General features: G+C 45.3%; 1 protein-coding gene across 2 annotated transcripts in view; it reads left to right on the top strand.

Annotated features, from left to right (window-relative positions):
* Positions 1 to 13,279, top strand: part of ZNF831 (zinc finger protein 831) — a 91,503-nt gene that overhangs the window by 32,188 nt on the left and 46,036 nt on the right. For both annotated transcript variants that reach the window (XM_005214941.5, XM_059892995.1), the window contains exon 4: positions 3,584 to 3,735. In XM_005214941.5, the coding sequence (XP_005214998.1) occupies positions 3,584 to 3,735 (152 nt within the window). The remainder of the gene's footprint in view (positions 1 to 3,583; positions 3,736 to 13,279) is intronic.

Below are 13,279 nucleotides of genomic sequence, written 5' to 3'. Positions count from 1 at the left end.
TCTCCTAGTTATTTCCATCAAATGCAGTTCTTCGCTTTTGTCCGTTTTCCAAAAGCAGGCCTCCCTGCAGTTCAAACTGTGTCATTCTTAACATCTGTGAGCTCGTGTCAATTACCCGCTGACTGGAGACAAAGGTGACCCACGGCACACAGGTGAGGAAGGTTCCCGCATCCCCGCACCATCCTTCCTGCCTTTGTCTCTGTACTTAGAAGTCACTCTCCCCCAGGCCTGCAGCAGCACTGGCTGGTCTGACTGGTTTATGATTAGCAGAACAGCAGCCCTGTGGCTCTTCACCTGGGCCAGATCATACTTTCAGGATCCTGAGGTCTTGACAAACAGGGACGGGCTGCTTCAAAGAACCAGGCAGGCACCCATGGGGAGTGACAGCTCCTGCCCAGGGCCAGGGAGGCAGGAGTGCTTGCAAGTGGAGCCTCTTCCAAACACGAATAAGATGAAGAAAAAGTCACTTTGTCCTTGTTGCTGCCGTGAAAATCAGCGCCTAGGAGGATACGGCACTCTGCAGATCTTATTTAAAATTCTGCCAATGGCCCTGGTGATGAGGGGACTGCGGCTGGATGTTGGCAACAGCTCAGACAAGTGAGAAAGAAAAATCGCCAAGCAGGTTGCCTTACCTTCCTCTGCAACCAGGTGGTTCTTAGCATCATGGTGGGAACAGAATTCTTGTAAACTGAGCCTTGGGAAGGGAGATCTTGTAGCTTGACCAGGCAGCTAGAAGTGGTGCAGATTTCTTTTCAATGGGCTGACCACCAATAATGGTCAAAATGGTGCAGGAACCTGAGTCAAGAGTCCGGTAGCAACTGGCTACAGGGTTGAGAGTCAGGGTACATGACAGGTGTTTGGTCTGTCTTTCAGTTCCTTCACCTGCCATTAGGGGGTGCTAGACTAGCTTGCTGGTCTGCTTTTGGCTGCACATTCCTTACTGGTAAAACATTTTTAGCCTGCACCCAAGAAATGCATGGAGAAGGAAATGGCAACCACTCCAGTATTCTTGCCTGGAGAATCCAGGGACAGAGGAGCCTGGTGGGCTGCTGTCTATGGGGTCGCACAGAGTCGGACACTACTGAAGTGACTTAACAGTAGTAGCAGCAAGAATGCATAACTGTTTATTTACCAGAGAAGGAAATGGCAATCCGTCCAGCACTCTTGCCTGGAAAATCCCATAGACGGAGGAGCCTGATAGGCTACAGTCCATGGGGTCGCAAAGAGTCAGACACAACTGAGCAACTTCACTTTCACTTTCATACATATGTTCTACTCCCCTAAAGTATTATGTACATTATAAAGGGCATGCAACAATAGATATAAGAAACTCCAGGTGAAAATAACTGTAAACAGAAGCTCAGTATTTAAAAAAAATTGTTGAAGTAGTGTTGATTTATAGTGGTGTGTTAATTGCTGCTGCACAGCAAATTGAATCAGTTTATATTCATAGGCCTTTGCAGCTCAGCAATAAAAATTTGCCTGCGATGCAGGAGATGTGGGTTCAATATGTGCATGGGGAAGATCCTCTGGAGAAAGAGATGGCAAAACCCACACTAGTATTCTTGTCTGGGAAATCCCATGAACAGAGGAGCCTGGCAGGCTAAGTCCATGGGGTGGCAAAAGGAGTTGGGCACGACTTAGCAACTAAACAACAACTGTATACATTGTTTGTTATATTCTTCTCCAGTATGGTTTATCACAGGATACTGAATATAGCTCCTCGTGCTCTTCAGTCCCACCTTGTTGTTTATCCATCCTACCTATAATCGTTTGCATCTGCCAATTCCAGACTCCCACACCCACCCTAACTCTTGGCAACCGCAAATCTCTTCTCTCTGTCTGTGAATCTGTTTCATAGGTAAGTTTCCATTTGTGTCATATTTTAGATTCTACATGTAAGTGATATCACATGGTATTTGTCTTTCTCTTTATGGCTTACTTTACTTAGTATGATATTTCCTAGGTTCATCTATGTCCCTGCAATGGCATTCTTTTATTCTTTTTTTACAGCTGAGTAGTATTCCATTTGGAGAAGGAAATGGCAACCCACTCCAGTGTTCTTGCCTGGAGAATCCCATGGATGGAGAAGCAGTCCATGGGGTCGCACAGAATCGGACACGACTGAAGCGACTTAGCAGCAGCAGTATTCCATTATATATATAAACCCACACCACATCTTTTTTTATCCCCTTAATCTGTTGATAGATATTGAGGTTGTTTCCATGTCTCGAGTATTGTGAATAATGCTGCTAAGAACACAGAGGTGCACGTATCTCTTCAAATTATGGTTTCATCTGGATATATGCCTAGGAATGGGATTGCTGGATCTTATAGTAGCTCTATTTTTAGTTTTTTTTATGGAATCTCCACACTGTTTTCTATAGTGGCTGCACCAATAGACATTTCCACCAACGGTGCAGGAGGGTTCCCTTTTCTCCACATCCTCTCCAGCATTTGTTATTTGTAGACTTTTTAATCAGGGCTGTTCTGACTGGTGTGAGGTGGTACTTCATTGCAGTTTTGATTTGCTTTTCTCTAATAGTTAGCAATGTTGAGAAGCTCAGTATTTTCTTTCTCTGCCCTTGTTACACACCTCCCCCTCCCCTGGGATATGAAGGCTCTGTTTTGGAGGTTAGACCTGATGACCTGGAAGGGCTTCTCTATGTGGAATGTCTGTGCTGCCCAGTTTTTTCAGTGGAGACCCTTTGGACCCAACCAGTCCAATAATGGTAGCTACTAGTCACTTGTCAGAGAAGGCAGTGGCACCCCACTCCAGTACTCTTGCCTGGGAAATCCCATGGATGGAGGAGCCTCGTGGGCTGCAGTCCATGGGGTTGCTAAGAGTTGGATATGACTGAGCGACTTCACTTTCACTTTTCACTTTCATGCATTGGAGAAGGAAATGACAACCCACTCCAGTGTTCTTGCCTGGAGAATCCCAGGGATGGCGGAGCCTGGTGGGCTGCAGTCTATGGGGTCACACAGAGTCGGACACGACTGAAGTGACTTAGCAGCAGCAGCAGCAGCAGCAGCAGTCACTTGTGGCTTTTTAAACCCATTAAAATGAAATTGACCAGAAAGCTCAGTTCCTCAGACATATGAACTACATTTCAGTCACTACAGAGATGCCTATGGTTAGTGGCTACCATGTTGGTCAATGCAGAGTATAGAAGGCTTTCATTACTGTATAAAGTTCCACTGGACAGCCTGTCACATAAGTAGTCATGGTCTTATAATTCAGTGTTTAATTACAGCAACTGACCTTGAGTAAGCCCTGCTGTGTGCTAGGTGGTGTGGGAAGCATTTTCCAGGTGCTGTCTCGTTTCATGCTCACAAGAGCCCCCTGAGTTGTGCCCTGTGGTCATTCTCACATCCTGGCAGGAGAATGAGGACTGGAAGGAAGAGGGGTTCCCGAGAGCTGACGAGCTGCCTGGACCTCATGCCCTTTGTGTTCTCCCAGACTCCACATGGGGACCTGGACTTTTCTCTCTGGGCATCCCGTTTGGAATTTCCATGCCCACGAACTCCAGGGCACAGGCTTTCCACGGTGTTCATGCCGCCTGTGCTTCTTGTTCCCCAGGTACAGAGGGAATTTCTTGCAGAGCCGTGTCCAGCTGAGAGTCACTAGACTACGGAAACCACACTGGGTTCTGAGAAAAGATGGCCACCCACCCCGAGCCAAGGGGCCGGACCCATGCAGGACCCAAGGGCAGGCTTCTTCAGAGATGGCAGGTAAGACTTGTTCTCCTTGGAGATGGATCCAAACTGGGCACCTGGGAACATGCTGCTGGGAATGTGAAATGAGCAAAGGCAACTGTCCTTGCTGTCTGAAGCCTGACATCCAGCAAGGGTATTGATGGCTTATGGGGTGATGACAGAAGTGTTACCTCTGTGGGGCGGTCAAGACCCTAAACTGGGTGGGGATATTGGGAATCGAATATTGAGATGCAACAAACATCCTTGAGTATGGAGGGCCTGAGTCAGAACTCTGGGTGCCTCCACCTTCCCCCCATCTTCTTCTCTGAAGAAGCTCACTGGCCTCTTCCTGCAGGGCCACTGTGAGGCTAAATAGGTCAATGGATGGGCTTTCGAGTGAACGTGAAATAAAAGTAGCAGGAGGAGTTGTAATGAGACAGCGGCTGGGAACATTGCTTCCATGGGGCTTACAAAAGGGGCTCTTCGTGATGCTCGGAAGTAAACAAAGGATGAACTAATGGAGACTGCTTCCTGGAAATGGGCTATTTTAAGTTGCAATCACTGGGCAAATCAATTAACTTCTCTGGACTGCAGTTTCCCCTCCTTCCTCCCTCCACTGGGCATTCGTGAGCCCAGCCTTAGCCTTGTGGACAGTGTTTTGATGGAGTCAGACCAAGACCTTGTGTGAGAAGGTGGTGGGGTCCCATATGGCCAGTGGTGACTGAATTAACTGTCTTTTGTGGCTGATTGTTGTCCATTTGGCTCAAGGGCTGACCCTGGGTTCTGCCTGCTGGTGGGGACAGTTGGTTAGGGTCCCCTCCTCTCAGTCTCTGCGAAGCCCCACCACCCCCTCAGGAAGATAGTGCTTCCATGCTGCCCCTTGAGCCCTCGCCACCCCCTCTCCTTGCAATCCCCGTGCCCTCTCTTAGGCAAGGATGAGGACTCGTTTTTTTCCCTTAATGAGAGTTTAAGTCAAAGTAGGTATTTGCTCCAATGGATGACCAGTTGTAGAAGGAAAAGCACTGTCTTCTGATGGAACATCAAGGGTTAAGACTTTGGTGGGCAGCAGGCCAGACAAAAATGCAATCAGGGGACCGGGCTTTGCCCTTTCTTCATTTTCTGTGACTCCTCATGTTGAACTCCATTACTTGCCTCCTTCTCAAGGAGATACAATCCAGGAACCTGCCCATTAGGGTGTGCTTGGGTGATACCACTCCCAAGAAAGTCCAAAAGAACCCACCAGAATTCTACCAGTTGCCCCAAATGGCAGTGCTTTCCCACCAGCTCTTTTCCCAGCACCATAGAGAGCTGAATCAAGCTGATCCTGGAAACTCACATCAGCTACCATGTTTCTATTCCTAAGCTCCATGCAGAACTGAAAAGGAGAAGAAGACAGTGCCTGCCCTTGATAAATGAGGTACAGGGTAAAGACAGACAGACAGACAGGCTCTCTGTCCATCCTTTGCTTCAATCATGTGGGGAGTGACCCTGGAAGTCAGCGAGCTCCCTCCTGGGAACCTTCTATCTGTAGAGAGGACGCTGATAGAGGTCTTACCCCCACAGTGGCTCAGGGTGAGGGTCGAGCAAGGTCGTGTACAGCAAGGAACTTTCAGACTCTAAAGTAGATGAGAAATGTTGATTCTTAGCTCTGGAGCATAATAAGCGTACGTGTGTAAGGTCTGCGGCTTCCCAGGTGGCTTGGTGGTAAAGAATCCACCTGCCAATGCAGGAGACATGGGTACAGTCCCTGGGTGAGGGAAGATCCCCTGGAGGAGGAAATGGCTACCCATTCCGGTATTCCTGCCTGGAAATCCCATGGGCAGAGGAGCCTGGCGGGCTATAGTCCATGGGGTCACAGAGAGTTGGACACGACTGAAGGACTGAGCACGCACACATGTGTAAGGTCCGGCATATGCTGAGTGCCGAGAGCATGTGGGGTGCGTGGCACTTAGTGTCCCTGTTGTTTAGTGAAGGATGAGGTCAGTGTTTCAGGGAGGAGCCCAAGGGGGAGATTTCTCAGCAGAGATATGGCTTCTTCTGGATGTTCAGACGTAGGGGGAATAGAACAGATGCTCTCTGGATTGGTAAATTGCTTTGGGCTGTGGAAGAAATTGCCACAAACGCGGTGGTTTAAAATAACAACAATGTATTATCTCTCAGTTCTGGATGCCAGAAGCTACCAATCTCTCTAGAGCCTCCAGGAGGGGATCCTACCCAGCCTCCCAGTTTCTGGGGGCTCCAGGTATCCTTGGCTTGTGATTGCACCTCTCCAGTCTCTGCTTTCATCTGCACACAGCTTCTCTCCTGTATTTCTGTGGGTCAAATGTTCTCCTGTCTTTCTCTTATAAGGACGCTTGCCATTGGACTAAGGGCTCACCCTAAATCCGGGATGATCTTACCTTGAGACTCATAATTTAATTTCACGTGCAAAGATGTTTTCCCAAGTAAGGTCACAGTCACAGGTTCTGTGGGTTTAGGACTTGGATATATATGTTTTGGAGGGATAGGCACAATTCAATCACGAACCACCTCAACAATTTTCCCCCGGTCTGAGAACCAATAGAAGGGACCTCAAAATGTGTTTCTAAGTGGAAAAGACAGTGGCATGCATGGACACTCATCGTCTGTGCTCTCCTCGTGTGCAAATGGCTCTGGCAGAAAGTTCTCTATAAACCTAAATCAATATGTATTCGTTAAAACAGGATCATGCAGCCCACCTCCCAGTAGGACATATTCACACGTGCAGGCATGTGGTCCAAGTGAGCTTCAATCCTGAGACCGGTGTGCTGGGTCAGGGGGCCCCCTTAGCTTCTCTTTGGGAGAAAGACCTGCTGGCAGTCTGGATGAGGGCAGGCAGGGCTCCACATGTGGTTGAAATGCAGTCACCACCTGTCGGTCCAGCCCTTTGCTCTGCCTGGGGAACTGTCAGCCCAAAGCAGGGAGCTCTTCTCTCCTCCCAAGAGGGTGGGGGCATCTTCCATACGTCCTCCAATGGAGGCGGTCGCTTCTTCCTAAGATGCACGTGTACCCCCTGTGCTCATGGTGACCCAGGGGCCTCAGTACTAGTGGAGAGACCAGCTGGAAAGTCTCTGATCTTTCATGGTCCTCCTCATCCTGTCTTCCCTTCAAAAGCTTCTCTCGACCTCAGGGACCAGCCCTGCTACTCCGTATTGAGAACATCACACTCAGTAGCTTTCTGATCTCAACACCAGCCTGTTCTACCAAAATCCAGGGAATGGGGGATAAAACCAGCCCCAAACAGAAAAGAAAAATCAGAAACAAAATCTAAATGTGGAGCTAAGATTGGGAGGCCATACGCAGTGCAAAGCCCACTGGGAACGTAGTCCCCTTCCACCCCCACCCCCATGTAGGTAATAATGTTGCAGCAGCAGAGCAAGTGGTAATAACAGATGACTGTGCTTTCGTGTTTGTTGTTGGAACAGTTAGTTGAGCCAGAGGTCTGGGTCACGGGTGCCCATTTTCAAAGGGCTTCCTCTCCCATGATTACGAAGCACATGGAATGTGTCCATCAAGGGCAGTGGGAGTCTGTGGGGTGTGGCCCCAGGGAATATTAATCACCCCTCATTCCTGATTGAAGTGTCAAAGATGGAGCAGGGATGTTGGGTCGGATAAACCAGCAAGCATGGGGTGAATGGGCCATTATGGACACCATTGCGTTGGAGGTGGGGTAGAATGCGTTAAAATAAACACCCCCTGGGAATCAAAGGAGCTCAGAGAGCTTACTGCCACCACCACCCAAAGCCAATATTTCACAGCAGAGTGACAGACACTCTGAAAGTGTTGGGTGTCTGAAGACGGAGTGCCATTAATAACTTCAAAGGAAGCTAGAGATAGGCCTTGGTCACCCACGATTTACAAACAACTTTCTTGTCTTCTTTGACCTGGCAGGTCCTGGTTAGAGAGATCAGAGCTGGCTTCTTGGTGAGAGAGCTGACCCCACTGTGTTTGTGTGTGTGTGTGTGTGCGTGTACGTGCAAGTGTGCGTACACACAACTTTGTGAGTGCGTGCGAATGTGTGTATTTTTGAGGCGGGAGGACCTGGTTTCCTCAGCATGACAATGATAGGGTGATTTGTTTGGGGTGACCTGAGGGGCTATAACATGGTGGAATTTGAAACCCAGAAATGAAATGGAGAGTAATCTTTTGATGGGGGTGCGGGATTGAATTTCCCAATTCAAATCTGGGAAAACCTTTGGCTCACATCCTTGAAGGTCAGCTAAATCAGCAAAACATTTTCAAAGAAGTGGCCAGGAATACTTGTGTCCAGGAGCTGAAATAAGATGTTGTTATGGATTCTTTCTCCCTTTTATTTTTGGAGAATCTTCCTGTCAATAATTTATGAAGATGAGAGAGAGGATGTTTTTGAAAAATATTTTTTAAAAGGATGCTTAATTTCCCTCTTTCAACTATTCCAATAACTTGGGACTAATCATTCGAATTACCAGATGGCTTGGCAGTGAAGTCTTCTGCAAGCAGAAGGCCAGAGGAGTTATGAAGGATGGAGACCTAATTTATAAGATTTTATGATGATTGGCATCTTTGAGACTCTTCTGAGAACTGAACTTTTTATTTTTATTTTTTTGACTTTCCAACACCACTGAATTTAATGTTTTTTTTAAAAAAATTTTATTTTATATTGGACTATACAATGCATATGGTTGTAAAGAGTCAGACACGACCGAAGTGACCTAGCATGCATGTAGTCGATTTACAATGTTGTGTTAATTTCAGGCTATAGATAGCCAAGTGATTCTGTTATACGTATACATGTATCTATTCTTTTCCCATTCTTTTCCCATTTAGTTATTATAGTATATCGAGCAGAGTCTCCTGTGCCATACAGAAGGTCCTCGTTGGTTATTTGTTTTAAATATAGTAGTGTGTCTACGTCAATCTCAAATCCCCAGTTTATCCCTCCCCCTCATCTTTCCCCTTTGGTAGCCATGTTTGTTTTCTATGTCTGTGGATCTGTTTTTCTTTTATAAATATTAGTAATATTGTATCTTTTAATTTTTTAGATTCCACATATGGGGTATCTGGTATCATATGATATTTGTCTCTCTCTGACTGACTTCGCCTAGTGTGATCATCTCCAGGTCGATCCGTGTTGCTGCACATGGCATTATTTCATTCTCCTGGTATGAAGGTCACATGCCTTTTATTTATTTAAAATGTTTTCATAGTCCTTTCTATGATGATTTATCGCAGGATGTTGCCCTTGTTGTTCATCCATTCTATATGTAATAGCTTGCAGCTGCTGATCCCAGGCTTCCAATCCAACTCTCTCTCCTCCCACGTGGCAACCACCAGTTTATCCTCTAAGTCCCTGATTCTGTTTCTGTTTCATAGATAGGTTCATTTACGTCATATTTTAGATTCCAAATGTAGGTGATATGATAGGGTATTTGTCTTTTTTTTACATACTTCACTTAGTATGATAATCTCCAGTTGTATCCATGTTGCTGCAAATAGTAACATTTCATTCTTTCTCATGGTCCCATAGTATTTCATTGTATACACACACACACACACACACACACACACACACATATACCACATCTTCTTTATCCATTCATCTACCGATGGACATTTAGTTCCTTCCATGTCTTAGTTACTGTAAACAGTTGATGCAGTGAACACTGGGGTATATGTATCTTTCAAACTATGGTTTTTCTCTGGGTATATGCCCAGGAGTGGGATTGCTGGGTCATATGGCAGCTCTATTTTTAGTTTTTCAAGGAACCTCCATACTGTTCTCCATAGTGGCTACACCAATTTACATACCCACCAACAGTGTAGGAGGGTTTCCTTTTCTCCACACTCTCTCTAGCATTTATTATTTGTAGACTTTTTGATGATGGTCATTCTGATTGGTATGAGGTGATTTCTCATTGTAGTGTCAGTTTGCTTTATTCTAATAATTAGTGATGTTGCGTGAAAGTGTTTAAAAACCTAAATTCAGTGATCCACCATCCAAGTTTCCAGCAAAGGAGTTAGGGGAGCTGGAAGTTTCTTTGTAGATTTCAAGTAGCCTTGACTTACCAGACACTTATCAAGCATAAGAATAGGAATGGTGTGTACAACTCTGAACAGAGATTCTTATACATAACATGTTTGACAATCACTGAGGGCAAGGAGGGTAAGCAAAGAGGCGATCCATCCATCCAGGCTGCCCTGACAACAAACAGCAGTTTCTAGCAAGGAATTTTCAAATGTCCCTGCTTGCCCATGAGGTGTATGCCGTTTAGTTTCTGCGTTAAGTGCCTGAAGTTGTGACGACGTCTTAATGGATTGGCTTGTTGGGGGATTAACTAAGATATTGGAGTGTGTCTTCTGCGTGGTGTGGGAGGTAGTGTTTCAGAAATCAGGGTTTAGGTTAAATGTGCGATAGGTCCTTGCTGGAGTGGTTTCTCTTCTCACCTGAGCACCTAATCTGCCTGATGCCATTTGAAGAACCGGGGGAGTTGTTTTCCATTTTGCGATTATTCCGTGTAATTGACGTCAGTGAAAGACCATCTTTTGTACCTGAAGGGGAAGTTCACTACTAAGCCTTGTCATGAAAATGATTATTTCCCAGGTTAGGGTCTTAGGGACTTAGGAAAGGAAGCTTTGCAGGTATGTGTTGTGTGCCCGCTTGCACATTTGCCTGCTCACATTGGAGTGTTATTTTTTCATTAGAAAAAGTCACTGAAAACTCACACGTCCATACAAAATGGGTAAAACTACCTGAGCAAAAGCCTCTACCAAACGATTCGCTTCTGTTGTGGTTATACAATTCCTGATGAAGTCACCGTTCCGAAAAGAATACTTTTCAGAACATGGGGAGCAGCGGGGATGAACTCAACATCATTCAATTCTATTTGCATTTCAAGTGGGACATTCTAGTCTCCAGGAGCTTAAAACTCATCAGCAATCAGCCTATTACCCTTTTCCTAATATCACAGTTATTGACCCTGGGCTGCAAAAAAGAATCTCATAATGAGATTTGTCCTGTTTTTGTGTTTATGTGCGCATTTCTTTCTCTCTAGTAGATGACATATCAGCTTTTATTTATTTTTTTATTATTGAAATCCTTTGTGTCAGAAGGACCTGCTCCATTAACTGAATCCTGTTCTATGTACTCTGATGTGCGGATACACGAAAACACTCCTTGGTATAAAGAGTGTTCTTATATATTTCCTTAGAAACGCATTTCGCGGAACTGAATGGAGAACGCTGATGTGGTTGAGGTTAATTATTCGGACTTTTGTGGGCACATTGGAAGTCGTGCTGCTTCTGCCGGTACACAGACTAAAATTGGAACACTGAAGAGGAGCCCAGCGTGGCCCTGTGCCCAGATGACACATCTAAAGTCATATTGATTGAGAGAGATGCTTTATTGAACGATAAGAACTCCATCGAGTTTCTGGTTTTGCAATTTCCTGCAGCTGGCGTGGCTTCTGGCAGTAAACAACGTGAGATTCAGGGTAACATTTCAAAGTGAGATTTTAGAGAAATCTCCCAATAACTAAACTCAGAAGGCACTTTCAGTTCAGGAGCTGCACCCACATCTAATCCCCCCAACAGACTTAAGATGATTCATTTTCATTTTCAGAGGGAGAAACTGAGACTCAGAGTCTCCAAGTCATCCAGTGACCTGCTCAGGGCCACCCAGATGATGAATCAGGGGTCCATGGTGTTTCCTAAATTCAATAATTCATGGACCATCTTCAGAAATGTCCCATCTGCATGTCATCTGTGTGATTATTTGCTTATGTGATCCACTTAAGCTCATTGGCAAAACCCATAAATTCTTTTATTTTCAATAGAAACTGTTTATCAATGCTGGAAATGGAAAGCCAGTATCATATGCCATTAAGAGAATGTTTTCCTGGCAAATAAATTCTGTCTAGATGGTTGTGGGCGAGAGCCCTAGATACACTCTCTTTGCTTAAAAAGAGACCTGGAAGACTTTAGATATACATTAGCATCCAATTGGGACTTTCTTTCCCCAATCAGAGGGTAGTAGGGAGAACAACCTTTTCATTGGGTGATTGCATTTTATTTAACGCTAAGCTTGTGACTCTTCCCCCACTGGGGGTCTGAGTCCCTCCCTGGGACTTTCTTGTGCTGTCACATCTGCTTTCCTCTGTCAATAACATTCCATTGGCTTCTGCTGTCTTAGCTAGGATTTCCTCAACTCTTGTAAGGCTTTCACCTGTATCAATTTAAACTCTATGTTCATCAGAGTTGGGCTGTAGAAGCTGTGAACCAACATTCTGCAAAGACCCTTCTTGAAGACTGAATCTTTTCTGCCTCATGGGGGTGGGAGCTTAGTGGTGTGAGAGGTATCCTAGGCAGTGGTGTGAGAGGTATGCCTAGGTATCCTAGGCAGTTTGAGGTATCCTCAAACTCTGCATTTATAAGTCTGAGATGCTGACCCAGAGCCTTCTGTGACCAAAGGAGGGATGATGGGAAATGCCCAGGGTGCAGAGAGGAGATGGAGGGACCAGGAGCATCTGAGACTTGGGTGGGGGCTCATCCTTCTCCTGAGGACAGTGAGGGGCCATTGAAGGATGAGGAGGGCAGAGGGCAGACCATCCATTGTAGGTGAGTGTGGAGAAATGATTGGGGCAGATAGAGTGGATGCTAGGAGGCAGATGAGGAAGTTCTTGAAACAAGTTGGGCAGGTTTGTGTTGAAAGTGAACTTGGAAAACAGGGATGCTCCACCTAGAGGAACAGAAAAGTTTAGTTCTTAATTATGTGAGTAATGATGAATCATACATCTTTTAACACATTCAATTATGGTAATGAGGCTCATGTTCACTTTGACCACCACCCCCATTCCCCATGCCCCCTGCCCCCTCCAGATGAAACTACAGTTTGGGATAGGAAGGCACCTGCCAGAGTGTTGTTTCTGTGCATGCGTGTGTGTGTGTGTGTGTCTGTGTCTAATAGGAATTGTACAACACTACCCATCTCACTGTGCAACTTGCCTTGTTTTACTCAACACCATTTTGTGATCTTCCCATACTGTTAATACATACGGAGCTATCCCAGCCTTGTAAATAGGGACGGAGCCTCTCTGGGTGGGGCTGCTGTGACCCTAGGCAGTCATTCTCTTAACAGTGAATAGTTCATCTTATTGCCAGTACTTCACATGGAACTACTGTCCATGACTCCCAGGCCCAGGTAGGGGGGTTTCTCTAGGGAAGACCCAAGAAGAATTGCTGAGTCTTTGTTATGTTGCATGTTTAAAATACTTTATTTTGTATTGGAATATCGTTGATTTATAATGTGTTAATTTCTGGTATACAGCAAAGTAATTCTGTTATACATATATATAAGGGATATATGTACCTATTCTTTTTCAGATTCTTTTTCCATAAGTTATTACAGAGTATTAAGTACAGTTCCCTGTGTTATACAGTAGGTCCTTGTTGATTATCTACTTTATGTACAGTAGTATATATACATTGACTATCTACTTACGTATAGTAGGCTATATATATTAGTGTATATATAATCTCCTTATTTACCCCTCCCCTCTCTCTCCCCTTTGGTAACTGTAAGTTTGTT

This window comes from Bos taurus, chromosome 13 (assembly GCF_002263795.3).
Source record: "Bos taurus isolate L1 Dominette 01449 registration number 42190680 breed Hereford chromosome 13, ARS-UCD2.0, whole genome shotgun sequence".
NCBI lineage: Eukaryota > Metazoa > Chordata > Mammalia > Artiodactyla > Bovidae > Bos > Bos taurus.
This window is presented reverse-complemented; position numbering and strand designations above follow the sequence as displayed.